The sequence below is a fragment of the Condylostylus longicornis genome, unplaced genomic scaffold, assembly GCF_029603195.1.
Source record: "Condylostylus longicornis isolate FDR11 unplaced genomic scaffold, ASM2960319v2 ptg000291l, whole genome shotgun sequence".
Classification (NCBI taxonomy): Eukaryota; Metazoa; Arthropoda; class Insecta; order Diptera; family Dolichopodidae; genus Condylostylus; species Condylostylus longicornis.
In genome coordinates, this window is record NW_026578255.1 from 132,379 (window position 1) to 147,962 (window position 15,584).

The window sequence follows — 15,584 nt, forward strand, 5'->3', positions numbered from 1 at the left end:
GTAAATTTGGCTCTTAGTAGAGTTTCGCTTTCCCTGAAATGCTCGCCAGTTAGTTTCGGTAACAACCAGAACGAAATTTGTTATATAGGAGTCGTCTAAACCGGGGGATTCCTGTACTTATTTCATAAATGATCCTTTTTTATTGGGAATATCCTTTCTGCTTTGTTTTTTACGAATATTTCATCGAAAAATTTAGGACGGATAATGTAATACTGGTGTAAGAAAATTTATAAAAGCTTGGTTTATAAAGCCAATTCAATGCTATAGTAATGTAACATACAAAAAGTAATTATCCAAGGGAAAATTTTAGGATATCTCTATCTACAGTTTTGTTACAAGAACTTAAATTTGTTAAAAGAATTCCAGGCTTTACTTTTTAAACGAAAGATTAATTTAGAAAGATAAAATATTATTTTTTCTAAAAATTTAAAGTTTTAAAAAAATTAGTAAAATTTGTGAATACCTAAATAACGTTTATAACTAATTTAAAATATGTCTTTGGTACCTTAGTTTTTAGGAATAAAAAATACTATATTTATAGTTTTTACACATGTGATCCGATGGAAGAATGGATTGAAAACAAAATTGTGTGCACATCAAAAATTATAATTTTGAATAATATTTTTATATTGGTAAAAAAAACATATATAATTTATATACCTACGCATATTTAACGAAGAATAATTGGTCATAACCATTTTTCAAAAGTGAAAAAAAATAAAATAAAGCAGAAATGATAAATTCTTGACCAAATGCATAGAGTTGAACAATAATTCTATAAGATCATAAGTTTTTTGCTATATAATTATTTTTCATAATTTGTCTGTTTTCAGCACTTTTCCAAAAATTTTTTGAAAAAAAGTGTTTATTAGTTTCACTCTGTCCGTCCGTCCGTCCATCAGTCCGTCCATGAATCCTTTTTTTGCTTACAAATCTTCTACACCCTTGATGATAGAAAGCTGAAATTTAATATGTACACAGATCTTTAAAATTCCATGACATTAAAAAACATAATTATTTTTCTTAACTCACACAATTAAACCTTAAAATCGTGCATTATGTTAACCCCACTTTAAATTAATTTTTGCTTTATTTCAAAGACTGCATATATGTATCATCCTAAATATATGCAATCCTCGAAATAGTTTTGTATATGAATGAAAATAATTTTAATAGTGTGATAGGTATACATAGACTGTATTTAAAAGCAGAATTTTCACTTGTTGAAGGGAAAAGTGCTACAATACAAACCATTGGTTTGACCCAACTTTATTTCTATATGATTTTCTTATAAACTTTTCTACGAGTAATAAAACTAACAAAGCGAATATCAAATATGAAATTTACCTTTCTTAGACTTACTTACGTATTTACATTTTCTTAAGTATTAAATTTTTATATTACAAAAGTTCAAGTAATTTAAGCTACATACATAAATATCTATTAATTTTTTATTGGGTTTTTAAAATTCTTTAAAAAAAGTTAGTAGATACAACTGCAAATTAGAATAAATGTGCGTTATGCATGCATAACTAAGTATATATGTAAATACTAGCATCATAATATTATATTAAGATGTTATGAACTTGATATAAGAGTTGTTATCACCATGTTCTTTTTCATGTGCTTTCGGAAAAGTAAAATTTTAAAAAATATACGAGACATAGAAACAAATAAAAATCTTTGTTTAGAGTTAGCCAACCACATTTGTAAATATTCTATACATACCAAACTACATACGCACACTTATAACTATTCCTAAACATTTTTATACTTTAGTTTTATATTTTTATTCTATTTATATACATATATCATTTAATTTACATATCGATATTTGAATCCACACCAAAAATATGTATATGAATGTATGATAGATGCATATAATATGAATAATTTTGCCAAATTACTAGACAACACCACCTTTTTGCTGTAACAGCCTTTAATTAGAAAAAGTGTTATTCTCAATATTAAGAAATATGTGGTCTGCAAACAATTCTTTTTTCTGTTAAAAAAATAATAATCTAAAAATATCAGTACCAAGAATGCCAGAATGGCAACCCTGACCCTGATATAATTTCATGAGTAAATCTTAGATCGTCCTCTCATGATACTTCTTCAATATTTTCAAAAGCTCGGTTTTTGTAGTATGGTCTAAGTGACCACACCTAATATTAGAAGTGCATTATCTAAGTCCAACATTAAAGTTTTATTTTGATAATTGATTTCAGATTTCAGAGGTATATCAAAGGTATTGTCCATTAACCCATCGAATGTATTTTGAAAATTGCTTTCCAGAAATTTAATTTTATTTGGAGAATCAAAATCCGCATTGTTATAACTTTTTTGTCGCATATTAACATATTGCATAGAGTTTTAATACTTATTAAATTAATTTTTATTTTAAAAATTAAATTTTGGTGGCCTACCCTTAAATTAAAAATTTATATAAGGGGAAACTGTCCGACGCAGCTTTTCGAACATTTTGAATGCCATTATTTGTTGATGTATTTTCACCTAAGACGTAAATTTTAGTAGGATCACTAGGTACGACATCCATTAGTTCTGGATAAGATTTTCGATTTCTAAAATTATTAAAATATTACTGTTAATTATTTAATAATTATTTAATAATAATAAATAGTTATTTAAAGAATTATTTAAATAATTATTAAAATTAGTAATATTTAGTAATTATTTAAATCTTACTGCTATTGAAATGATTAGTACTCTCAATATTATCCGAGTTGTTATTATTGTAATTGTTATGATTATTCTTGATGTTATTATTACTGTTAGAACGAAAATGATTATTATTACTGTTTGCATTAGTAAAACTGTTTTTTGCTTGATTAAAACGATAATTTCTATAAAAATTTCTATTAGAAAAACTATGACTTGGAGTACTATTATTTCTATCCGTATTTTCCTTTTTATTTTCAAAGGGAATGTAATATGCATAGATCTCTTCATGTAATATATCTACTGTTTGCTCAATAGTTTGCGCTAAAAGAAATTTTTACATTGTCCGCTAAAATTTGGCAGCCTTTCGATTTATTTAAACGGATCTTGACAATACTGCTGGTGCAAGAGTGTTTATACCCATTTTTCATAGTTTTTTTTGTTGTTTTTGTTTTATTATAATTTCTCTTTTATTAATTTTATGTGTGAGATTTTTCTGGATGAAGAATTTCTGTTTTCACTGCTAAATTATTTTTAATATTTCCAAAAATTTAAAATAGCTTAACAATTTTTGTTTTTATCATTATTATTTTGGAATTTAGTTTCAATTTATTTTTCATTTTAATTTTGGATTTACTTTATTAATTAATTTGATTTATTTTATATATTCATACACCAATATTTAAAATTTTTAAACAGTTTAAAATAAGGGCTTTTATTTGTAGTTTTTCTTTTTAAATTTTTGATTTTTTTTTTACTTAATTCATCAAAACTCTAATTTCCAACTGTTTTCTTTATTTTCAAATCTTAACGTTTTATTATAATAGTTAAATACATAAATTTGTAAGTTAAGAAATTATAGTTCAATTACTTGTAAATCTAATGCCTTTTGTCCCATGTCTCTAGCCCTTCTGGAAGTTAAAATAAAACCTTTCCTTTGTGAATATTATTATCGACTAAAATTTTTATTTTTCGAATACTTCTAATTATCTCTAAAATAATTATAATACAAAATCTTATTCCACGTTGTCAGTGGTTTTATTAATTTAACTTTTGAAATTTTGTTAAGAAAAAAAAAACAAAAATGAATGTTGCGAAAACTCATGCGAGACTTAATTTAATTAAAGATGGTTAGGTTTCGGTTAGGTTAGGTTAGCTTAGATCTAGCCGGCTACCGGAAGGTACAAATAGGCCCTCCTCCGAACCAAAGCCGGACATGAACAGAGGAGGTGGGACTCCGTCTCCTACGCAGATTCAGTCTTGGCCACAGTTCTCTGGTTGCGTTACAAGTGGTTCCGTTCGCCAATCTTTGATCGGCTTGCTCAACTGCTGCGTTGCGTAGCACCAGCCCGTACGTACTCAGAGGCATCCCAAGGTTTTCCTTTTCAGGTAGAACCCCAAGAGTCGTTCCATGCCTTGCGAGCTTATCTACTCTACAGTTTCCGCTGATTCCGAGACCCAAATCTGGTTAATTTATAACTGATCCGCCAATTCGTTGAGAAGAAACTTGCAGTTCCAGAGCGTTCTGAATCCAACACCCTTATTGCTGCCTGGCTGTCAGTGTAGATACTGATTACCCTGCAGAATATCACGTTGACAATTAACGAGCGCAGAACCCCGTCTATTGCAACCACCTCCATCTGAAAGACGTTGCAGTGGTTCGGCAGACGAAAAGAAATCTCCAAGCTGCTCGGAATAGACCCCGCTCCAGCTCTGTCATCCAGCTTGGATCCATCAGTGCAGAAATGAATGAATTCACGCCATGTGTCGTCTATCTCCCACCTGGTTTGCCTAGGCGGAACCGAAGTGCCAAATTTTTTCCTAAATGAAATGACAAAGGAGATATAGTTGATCTGATCAGTAATATGTTTCGCAGTCTGAAGTTTGGCCGAGTGACCATCGAACAACTGTAACGCAGCTCTCAAGCGCACGGTCGATTCTGCCGCCAGCCGCTTAGTAGAGCATGGAGCTCTCCCCCGCACATCATTGCCGTCCTGCCGTCCAGTTCAGCTTAAAATCCAAAATAAGACCCAGGAACTTCGCCTCCGAGAAAAAGCTAAGACTCGGCCCACCAAGTGTTGGTGGAACCACATTCGGCACCTTGTATTTCCCAGTGTAAATAACCAGTTCTGTTTTCTGAGAGTTAATGGTTAATCCGCATTCGGTACCCCAGTCGCAGACGAGATTTAATGCTCTTTGAATTTGCCCATTTAAGGCATGAAGATGCTTACCAGAGACAGCCAACACCAGGGCGTCAGCTGGAAGGTGACTGGGCACGACTGTGTCGCTTAGCAAGACCCTCCTGAGCCTTGAAGCCGCTGCGCTCTCCACAATTTTTCCGCAGAATTCTCTCCAAGAGAGAATTTCTGCCTTCCTGAGCTCCTTTTTATACACCCTGCGGTTATCCTTATATAAGTCCCAATCTCGCGACTTACAGGAATGCTTTACTTTATTAAACTGGGTCCTAAATTTCTTCCGCAGGATCCCCAACTCAGCAGTCCACTATCGCGGTTTGCGTTCATAATGACAGGGCATGCTGCCTTGGAAGAAATATTAATGACCCCCATGAGCGTACCAACCAGTTCCGCCAACTTTTCAATCGAGCTAGGGTACACGTGAACCACAAGATCCCAGGAGATTCTCTGAATTTAAACCAGTGAGTCGTATTACGGTTTCTGAAGGTCTGCAGGATATTCTGCTTTGCTATGAATTCAAAAAGTATGTAACGGTTGTCAGAAAAGAAGTGCTCTTGCAAAACCTTCCAATTCGTGACCATCCCAACGACAGAGGATTATGAATATAACCTTTTGCCGGTTTTTAGCACTTTTCCAAAAATTTTTTGAAAAAAAGTGCTTATTAGTTTCACTCTGTCCGTCCGTCTGTCCGTGTGTCTGTTTACAAAACTTCTACATTCTTAAAGATAGAAAGCTGAAATTTAATACGTGCATAGATCTTTAATAGAAACTTATTTTCGTAGAACAAAATTTTTACCTATATCCCCCCCTCTAGAAGTTATACCCCCCCAAAGCCCTAAAAATGGCCCATTTTAACTATTTGTTGCAATGAAACCATAAGCATTTTTGAAATTTTGCAAACGCAGAAAGGCAGCGGCTTGCTTTCCCTACCGCGGTATACTATAGCTAAACTTTAGAAAAACAAAATGGCCGTTCAAATTTACCGTTATCTAAAGTCCTTTTTTTCCAAATTTTTGATGTCGTTTTTCTCCTATACCCCAGCCTGCAGAAGCTTGAAATTTTAGGGGCTTTTAGACATTAACAAATAGTTCATTTGGTTAGAAGAAAATTTTTTTCCATCTCCACCCCCTCTCAAGTTATCGCCTCTTGAAATTCGTAAAATTTGAATTTTTGACACCTTATATTTCCGAAACCGCAAGCTTTTTCAAATTTCTATAAACGAAAAAAGCTAACGGTGAATTCCATGACATTAAAAAATATAATTATTTTTCTTAACTCACACAATTAACCCTTAAAATCGTACATTATGTTAACCCCACTTTATATTTATTTTTGCTTTATTTCAAATACAGCATAAGTCGTTCATCCTAAATATATGCAATCCTAGAAATAGTTTCGTTTATGAATAAAAATAATTTTAATAATGTGGTGGATATACATAGATTGTTTTTAAAAGCAGTATTTTCACTTGTTGAAGGGAAAAGTGCTACAATACAAACCATTGGTTTGACCCAACTTTATTAATAATAAAAGTGGGCTCTGAGCCCCTATTGCATAAAATGATGTTAGTACTCAAGAAATATTCCAAAAATGGCTCACGCTTTGTATTTGTATCTGACCTTCCCTAGGCTGTGTGATACGCGTTCGCGTCGCTTCCAATGATAAGGCCCTGATTAAGTTTTAAAGTTTCTCGCCTTCTTATTGGCCATTGAAATAGTGTTAGTAACAATACTATTAAATGATAATGCAACAGTATGTAATAACCGAACGAAAAATTGACATGTACATCTAGTGCACGATTTTAAGACTCAGTTTCGAAAACTGAGGGGAAACCAGACCTTTCCAATTACAGTGTTAAGACGGGAGCTCGACGTAAGCGCCTTATCCAAAGTGACACCTATCCAAAAGATTTTTGGTTATAAATTTTAAGAATTTGGTTATTAAAACGGTTGTTAAAAAACTTAATAAATTATAATAATAAAGAATAATAAAGCTTTTTATTAAATTAACAAATATCGTTATCAATTTAATTAACAAAACAGTAAAAATAAAACAGTTTTTACGATTGGTAAAATTACTACGGTTATTTTATTAAGGGTAGAATTTATTAAAATAATAATATTTACTTTGATTATTAAAGTAATAAAGTTATTGTAAAAATAATAAAACTGGTGGTAAGTTGGTAGTTGTAGCAACATTTTTAGTAACTGTGAAAATAATAACGATAATTATTGAATTTACAGCTGAAATAATAACCATTTTGGTTTATATAGCCACACTAGTTGTTAAAAAAATCTATTTAAAGATTTGATAATCAATGTTATTGAAATAATAGTAGATTTGTTATTTTAATAACATGTATGATTAAAATAACAACTGGTAATATTTTTAACAATTTTTACTATTAATTTCATTGGTACTTTACAAAAGAAAGAATTATAAAACTGAAAGAAAGTAAAAAATATTATAAAAAGGTAGAAAATAATTACCCATTAACTACTATTAAATAACATAATACTATTAAATAACAATAAATTTTCATTTTGACAAAATGATTTATTAAACGAGAAAAAATAGAGTTGACCTTGTCAACTCTGTGATAACTGTACGAATTTGTTATTCTATGTGCGAATAATTAAGCCATAACTGACTATGCGACAGACAGTGATTTTAAGTTGCCGTATTACCATATTAATTTATGCAAAATTTCAGTACTGTGTTTTTCAAAATATTGTGTGTGCTAAACTACTATTGAAGTCGTACGGCAGCTACCAGAAAGAGCCAAGAAATTTTAATGAATTTTATCAAGCACATCGGCCCTACTAATATATTCGCTTGTGTGAAATATCAATATTACACCTTTTATAGTTTCTGAGATACAGCCAAATAACTTTTGAAGTTGTACGACAGCTACCACAAGAAGCCAAGAAATTTCAACGACTTTTAACAAACACATTGGCCCTACTAATATTTTCACCTTCGAACATACGTTCGTACGGGTATAAGAAATAACTCCTACTATTGTAATAACTAAAAATATCGATTTTGATAATCGCATTTGTTCAAGTAATAATAAAATTATTAATTTAATAGCAGGTGTGGTAAAAAATATATTATTCAAGTAACTGTTTGTTAACTATTTAATTTCCTTCTCTCTTTCGTTATATTATAATATAACAATAATTTCTCGATCTCATTTAATTTTAGTATGGTTTTAAATTGGTCGTGAAATGATAAGTTTTAAAAAAAAAATAAAAAAGTTGAAATAGTTATAAAATGAACTATGAATTATGTTATGATTTTTAATAAAGCAATTAAAATTCTTAAATAAAATAAGCAAAAAACTTTATATAATTCATACAATTGAAAAAAAATAATAGTTAAAGTGTTAAATGGGTGAATTAATTTATGTCTTTAATCTCCTAAATGCTGGAAGAATTTTAAAGATTAAATAAACATAACAGATACTTTGTACTTATATATAGTATTTGTTATACCTTTTTAGTTTTTTTTACTTATTCTAGTCTATTTATTATCGCATATAAAACGGAAGAAACCTGGAAAATTTACCAAATATATTTTAATGAAATAATAGAGGAGAGTCCAGATGATCTCTAGGGTTATTAGGACAAGAGCACAAGGTATTAAAGTACGTTGTGTCCTTTCTCTACTATATTTTGTTCCAAGTTTCAGTTTATATTTTTATAAACTGATACTTGGAACAAAAGAAGAAAATGTCTAAATTCTGAAGAAAATGTCTAAATGTTGTTTCCATTAACTGTATATGATTTAAAATTAATAGAGGACCTTCTAACACAAATGCTTAAAGTTTGCAATAGCAGAATTAATGAATCAGCTATCAAATATATGGTTTTGTCTTTGCAATTAAATAAAATGACGTACAATAAGTTTTCATAATAAAAACGTTTATCTATCACATCAATCAACGTTATTTATTTTGTTCATTTCAGATCGAAAACTGTTAAACACACTTTATTTGTTGCATCATATTTTAATGCCTACATCAAGATTTACAGACAACAACGGAAAAACACGCAAAAAGTTTTCAGTTCTAGATTCTAAAAACTCATTTTTGCTTTCGGGAACACAGTTCAACAGTTAGAGATCTACCACAAAGAGGACTCATAAAATTCTCCCAATTCAACCATTATCATTTGCTACCGGATTTATTGCCAGCGCTGAATAAATTTGTGTATATTAAGATTGTATAAGATGTGAACAGCTACAACATTTATTTGGAACTTCTTGTTAATTGTTTTTTATGGGATTGAAATTAAATGTCAACATACAGCTATAACGAATTTAATTAACGAAATGCAACGGTTGCAATAGTGCTTGCTAAACATTTTTAAATTTTCAATTTAAAATTTACAATAAAATTAAATAATTGCATTATCTAATTAATCAAATCGAATCTAAATAATCAAAGCGAATCGCACTAATTTAAAATATTTTTGAAAACAGTAAAACAAAATTAACACGTTGAGTTTCATGACTATAAAAAATATAAAAAATAGTTACTTTGAGTTCCATCTTATAACCCATGTTATAATTATTTATCTTTACGTTACTTATAGTTGCGGTAGTAATTCGTATGTTCAGCAATTCAACGCATATAGGTTTTTTTATATTCACCATTTTGGCATTTCAGATTTGCTTACTGGTATACATTGAGACTCAACGTGTAAAAATATGAATTCATGTACATACATTAGTAATTCATTTAGTAAAGGAACGAAAGTTAAAACTTAGATAAGGCTTACGATTGGCTCGCAAAATGTAAAAAAATACTTCCATATACCCAGCACGCTTTTCATAGTCAATCAATTAGTAATGATTTGAAATGAGCATGAACTTAAGTTTCAAGACAAAAATACAAAGCTCACCTCTCTATGCATTGTCGGTTTGCTCTAGCACACGTACAACATGCATAAATCAAATCTGATACGGTAACATATGACCGCAAGATATTGTCTAGTTTAGTTAAAATGTTGCATAAGACTAAGAAAAGGTCTTTTTAATACTCCTCACTTCAGGGAAGCTATTACGGTTTTAGTTAACATACCTATAAAAATGTAAATTTTGCTCTTATTAGAAACTCACTTTATGATAACGAAATTCCACGGTGTAAACACCCTGAATATAATCATTGAAGTTCACGAAATCAAGAGAACATTACTTTATATTTACATTATGACGAATGTTCCGATCATCTCGGCTGTAAACGAATTGAACCTTAATTATTACATGCATAAGTACTCATTTACATGTACATAAATATTTTTTCTATTACAACATAATATAAATGCATGTAATTAACGTAAAATTTCTTGACTACTTAAGTTTACGAGTATGAGTAAAAAATATTCTTTTTTGAGTATTACTTTGTTTCATATGTAATAGTATAATTCATGCACGAATTATATTTCTTTGCTGATTTGAAAATGTATAACAAAATAATAATATTAAGAATAAATTATACAGAAACGAATGTTATCACCTCTGCGGTGCGTAACAGGCTTATTAAACTTATGAAAAAATAAACACAACACGAAAAATAAAAAAGTTCTGCAACAAATCTGTGTACAGTTTATGATATGTACGTAACTAAAATGCTGAGAGAATTCAGAATAATTTTTTCTTTTTCTATGTTATTCTTCTGAAGATGAAGAATATAAGCGAAAATACACGATGGCTGCCTTCGGATTTGGCTTGTACAATATAATATAGATTTAATTTTTATATTATTATGTCGTGAATTAGTTTACAGATTTCTTTTGTTCAGATGAAGAATTTTTTATGTACAAATTTAGCTTTTCAATGTTCAAATATTTCTTGCAAAGTGAAATTTGATTTAAAATATAATTTGAACTTTACATTCAAAATAAAGTATTATTTAAAATTGAAATTTGAAATATTGTTTATTTACGTTTAAATTATAGATTAACATTTTAATGTGTTATATTGAAAATAATCAGAAATTCAGATGGAAAAAAATTTATGTAAAATAAAATTTATATTTTATATTTCCTTTTTATTCACAAATTACTGATATTTTATGTTGCAAATTGGAGTTATGTATATTAAATTGAAAACAAGAATTATTTTGGAGTCAAGTTGGAATTTATACGTTCAAACAAAGCTCAAGTCTTGTAGATTTCTTCGACAGAATACGATGAATTCGGATTTCTGACAGCCTTCTTCAATTTTCCACTTTTCAGGCAACCGTTTTTTCGCCCTATTTAGTCGTTTAATCCTCCTCTTTAGATCAGAAAAACGGTCATTTCATCATGTAATATTCCTTTTAATGTGCCTTACTATAAAGAGGACGACTATCCATCTATTGCGGAAGTCCTCTACCTCTAGAGGACATATATCTATTAATAAGTAGTTCGACTCGTTCCATTCCATTATTTTTCGTTTGCTTGCCACTTCTAAAATTTTAAAATATGTATTCCATTTTTCTTTATAAATAGATGGTAATAAGAGTTGTGCAGGCAAGAAAAAAAATGTGGTCAGCACATAACCGACCGTATTGTTTATTGTCTAGTTAAATGAAAGTGTTACAGAATATTATAAAAATGTCAGTTAAATACTTCTTTCCAATTTTTATCTGATCATTGGTGCAGTGGTTATGGCACCGGCCCTTTAACCGAAGGGTCTCGGGTTCAAACCCCGGTCAGGTCACTATAAAAAATTATATTCAATATTATATAACTTAATATGCAATACTAATAAATATTAAAAAACAAGTAATTTTCAAATATTCATAATATTCGATACTAAAAACTAAGAAAAATAAACAGTAAATATTAATAACCTCAAATAATTAATATAAATAAAACTACGGCAGGCTAGTCACCTACCTAGCTAACTCTCTATGACTATAAGAAACTAGGGCATGATAGATATCATGCACTAGCCCTATACTCCTCCTAGGAGTAAAGAAGGAAAAAAAAAAATTTTTAGGACATTAGTAAGCTTATAGTTAACATACTTAGAAAAATGTAAATTTGGTTCTTAGTAGAGTTTCGCTTTCCCTGAAATGCTCGCCAGTTAGTTTCGGTAACAACCAGAACTCAAATATCAAATTTCAAGAAATTCCATCAATTTGTTCTGTGGATATGGTGAAAAATGTAAAATCGGCCCGCAAATCAGTTCTCGAGCCCTGATCTTTTCAAAAAAGTTATATGTTCATTCCTTTAATATGATTAATTCATATATTAAATTTCAATGAAATCGGTTGATTATTTCTCTTTATATACACAAAAGTGTATGTTTGGCCCGTAGTAAACGCCTAGTTGCCGATGCCTGATTTCTTCCAAAACATAGCAATTTTTGCGGACGGTCGAGCTGAGCTTATATATAAAATTTCAAGTAAATCGGTTGAATATTTTCTTCAAAATGTTCAAAAATGTAAAACAGGCCCGCTAAAAAGTGCAGTTCCCGAGGCCTGATTTAACCAAAAGTTGATCGATCCGTGCCATGGTGAAAACAAACTTTCATATAAAATTTCATCAAAATCGGTTTAGCCGAACTTGAGATACACGCATGCACACACAGACCGACAGACCGACAGACGGACAGACCGACAGGTTGCTAAAAATAGTTTACTTACACTTCCCTACTGTGGAGAAGTGCATTCCCACCGAAAACTCGATATGCAAAATTTGTTGCCATCACATAACCTACCTATTGTTTACACAATACGGTCGGTAAAAAGAAATATTGTAAACAAAAGAGTGTATCAAAAACAGTGAACTGAAATAAAATTAAATAAAGTTAGGTAAACATTCAATCAATATAGATGGAAAACTGTAAAACCCTTCAGAAGGCAATGGAAAACCGCTGAAGTATTGAGCCTTATTCTAGTTGCCGAAGTAGAGCGACAATTGTCGTCACGACTTGAATTTGATATTCTAAATGGCGATTAAAGTGACACGTGTCGTGGAATAGCGGGAAAATGTGTTTCAGGTACACATGTCGTAGTGAAACGACGTTTTTTGTCGAAAAGTATTTAACAAGTGACAAGCGAGATGGATACACCAAAAATGTAAGTTTAAACAAGACAATTTAATAAAAATATAAAAAATAATAAATTTTGTAATTTAATACATAAATTAAACCATATAATATATAGTTTGAAAGTCTGTAATAGCTTATAAATCTGTGAATAAAATAAAATATTTGTAAATAATGTATTTGAAAAAATTATTATCTTACACTCCATTTGGCAAATCCAATGGATTAGAGCTGTCCCTAATCTTAAATCTTTTGATCCTTAATTGTTGCTTTTTTTCAATTTCATCACTCTCGGAGTCTGATGAATCCATAAACCATAATGCAAATGACGACATTTTTTACTTCCGTATTTAAAAAAATAAATATATACACCGAATTTTTATTTTTAGTTTGAACTTTACTCGCCAAAATTTCTTTTTAAAATGTATCAATTTCACTTGAAACGTTTCATTTTCTTTTATTTCTCGCAGTCACGTCACTCGACAACTAGAATACCACATTTCAAATGATGTGACAACGACAACGACAAATGTCACGTAAGTGACGCGACAACTAGAATAAGGCTCATTATTTCCTAGAAAAAAATCACATGCAAACACGAACAACACAGCCTCGGACACCCCAGTCTCCGGTAGGGGGGTGTTACAAATACCCGGAGGAAAAACAAAAAATAGATTAAGAATAGGTACCTGGAACGTTAATAGTTTGTATGAGCCAGGCAAATTTGCGAACACAATTCAGGAAATGCAAAGATTAAAAATAGATATTATGGGAATTTGCGAAACATGGTGGCCAAACGGTGGTGAATGTTCGGCACAGGGCGTAAAATTTCACTACTCTGGCAATAATTCTCCTAGTCATCGGAATGGTGTCGGTATAATAGTCACAGAACATCTGGCCAAATGTGTAACAAACTTTATACCACTCTCAGACAGACCAATGCTATTAAAAATTAACACCAAACCTGTAGAACTAAATGTAATTCAAATATACGAACCAACGGCAGAAAAAGATGATGACGAGATTGAAGGGTTTTACTGTGAAATAGAAAGTTTACTAAAATTAACGAAACCACATGAAATGACTATTATAATGGGGGACTTCAACGCAAAAATTGGTACTGGAAGAGTCAATGATATAGTAGGTCCATTTGGCTTAGGAACAAGAAATAACAGAGGTAACCGTCTAATAGAGTTCTGTGAAGAATTTAAATTCAAAGTTACAAATACGTGGTTTCGTTTACCACCTAGAGAATTTTACACCTGGAAATCGCCGTAAGATAATGCTGGAAATATCTTGCGAAATCAAATTGACTTTATCTTAATAAACAAAAGATTTGCTACTTCTATAATGAAGGTTTCTACTTACCCGGGGGCTGACGTGCCATCAGACCACAACTTATTGCAGGCTAATGTTAAAATCAAATTAGCAAGAATAAAAAGAAATCGGCAACAGTCAAAATTAGATGTAGGCAAATTGAAAAATGATGAAATCAAATTTAACATTTCTACAGAAGTTAACAACCGATTAAATACAATTATTAATGATAATATAGAAAACGTCAACATATATTGGAATAAAGTAAAAACAATGCTATATGACACATCTAAGAACATTTTTGGAACAAAGAAATCTGTTCCAAAACAAAGATGGATGACAACAGCAATTTTATCACTAATGGATGAAAGAAGAACACACAAAAATAAAAATATTTTAGAATATCGTCGAATACAAAAAGTAATTGGAAAGGAATGTCGGAAGGCAAAAGCAAATTGACTAAAGAATGAATGCGAACAAATCGAACAAATACAAAGTACACACAACGATTTCAGCCTTCATAGAAAAATAAAGGAAATATCGGGACAATATCGTAAATCAAATCCATCTATTCTGGTAAATCATAGAAACCAAATAATTGTTGATAGCGAAGAAAGAAAAGATTTTTGGGCAAAATACATTAAAGAGATATTCTCAGATCACAATAGACTTGATATTTCGAATAACAACTCGTCCAGTAGGCAACTTACGGGACCATCTATAACACGAGATGAAGTTCGAAAAGCTATACAATTATCTAAAGATAACAAAGCGGCTGGACCAGATGATTTACCGGTTGAAATAATAAAACTTATAGATGATGAGAAATTGATGATTCTGGAAAAATTATTTAATCATATTTACGATAGTGGACAATTCCCTACAGATTGGCTAAAATCCACCTTCATACCATTGCCAAAAAAGAACAATGCCAAAACATGCAATGAACATCGTTTGATAAGCCTGATGAGTCACGCTTTAAAAATATTCTTGAAAATACTACATAATCGAATCTATAAGAAATGTGAAAAAAAGTTTGGGTACAACCCAGTTTGGATTCAAAGATGGAACAGGAACGCGAGAAGCGCTATTTAGTATTCAAGTTTTGGTACAAAATTGTCGCGATGTTAGGAAAGACGTATTTTTGTGTTTCATCGATTATGAAAAAGCGTTTGACAATGTCAATCATAACAAATTAATGGACATATTAGCTAAAATGCTTATTGATGAGAAGGACATGCGATGCATACAAAATTTATACTGGCATCAAAGTGCGCATGTTAGAACAAAAGATGGTATCACAAACGAAGTGGAAATAAAAAAAGGAGTTCGACAGGGTTGTATACTATC

The 15,584-nt window shown here is 30.7% G+C and overlaps 1 protein-coding gene across 1 annotated transcript; it reads left to right on the forward strand.

Moving 5' to 3' along the window:
• Positions 1 to 11,112: 11,112 nt before the first annotated feature.
• On the forward strand, positions 11,113 to 14,498 carry LOC129616787 (craniofacial development protein 2-like). The gene is made up of 2 exons (XM_055532360.1): positions 11,113 to 12,948; positions 13,388 to 14,498. Exon 2 carries the CDS (start codon positions 13,662 to 13,664, stop codon positions 14,193 to 14,195), a length of 534 nt encoding a protein of 177 aa, XP_055388335.1. The 5' UTR covers positions 11,113 to 12,948; positions 13,388 to 13,661; the 3' UTR covers positions 14,196 to 14,498.
• Positions 14,499 to 15,584: the final 1,086 nt, after the last annotated feature.

What these genes read in the sequence shown, in the direction of transcription:
- LOC129616787 (XM_055532360.1), top strand. Translation starts at nt 13,662, where the DNA reads ATGCAAAGATTAAAAATAGATATTATGGGAATTTGCGAAACATGGTGG.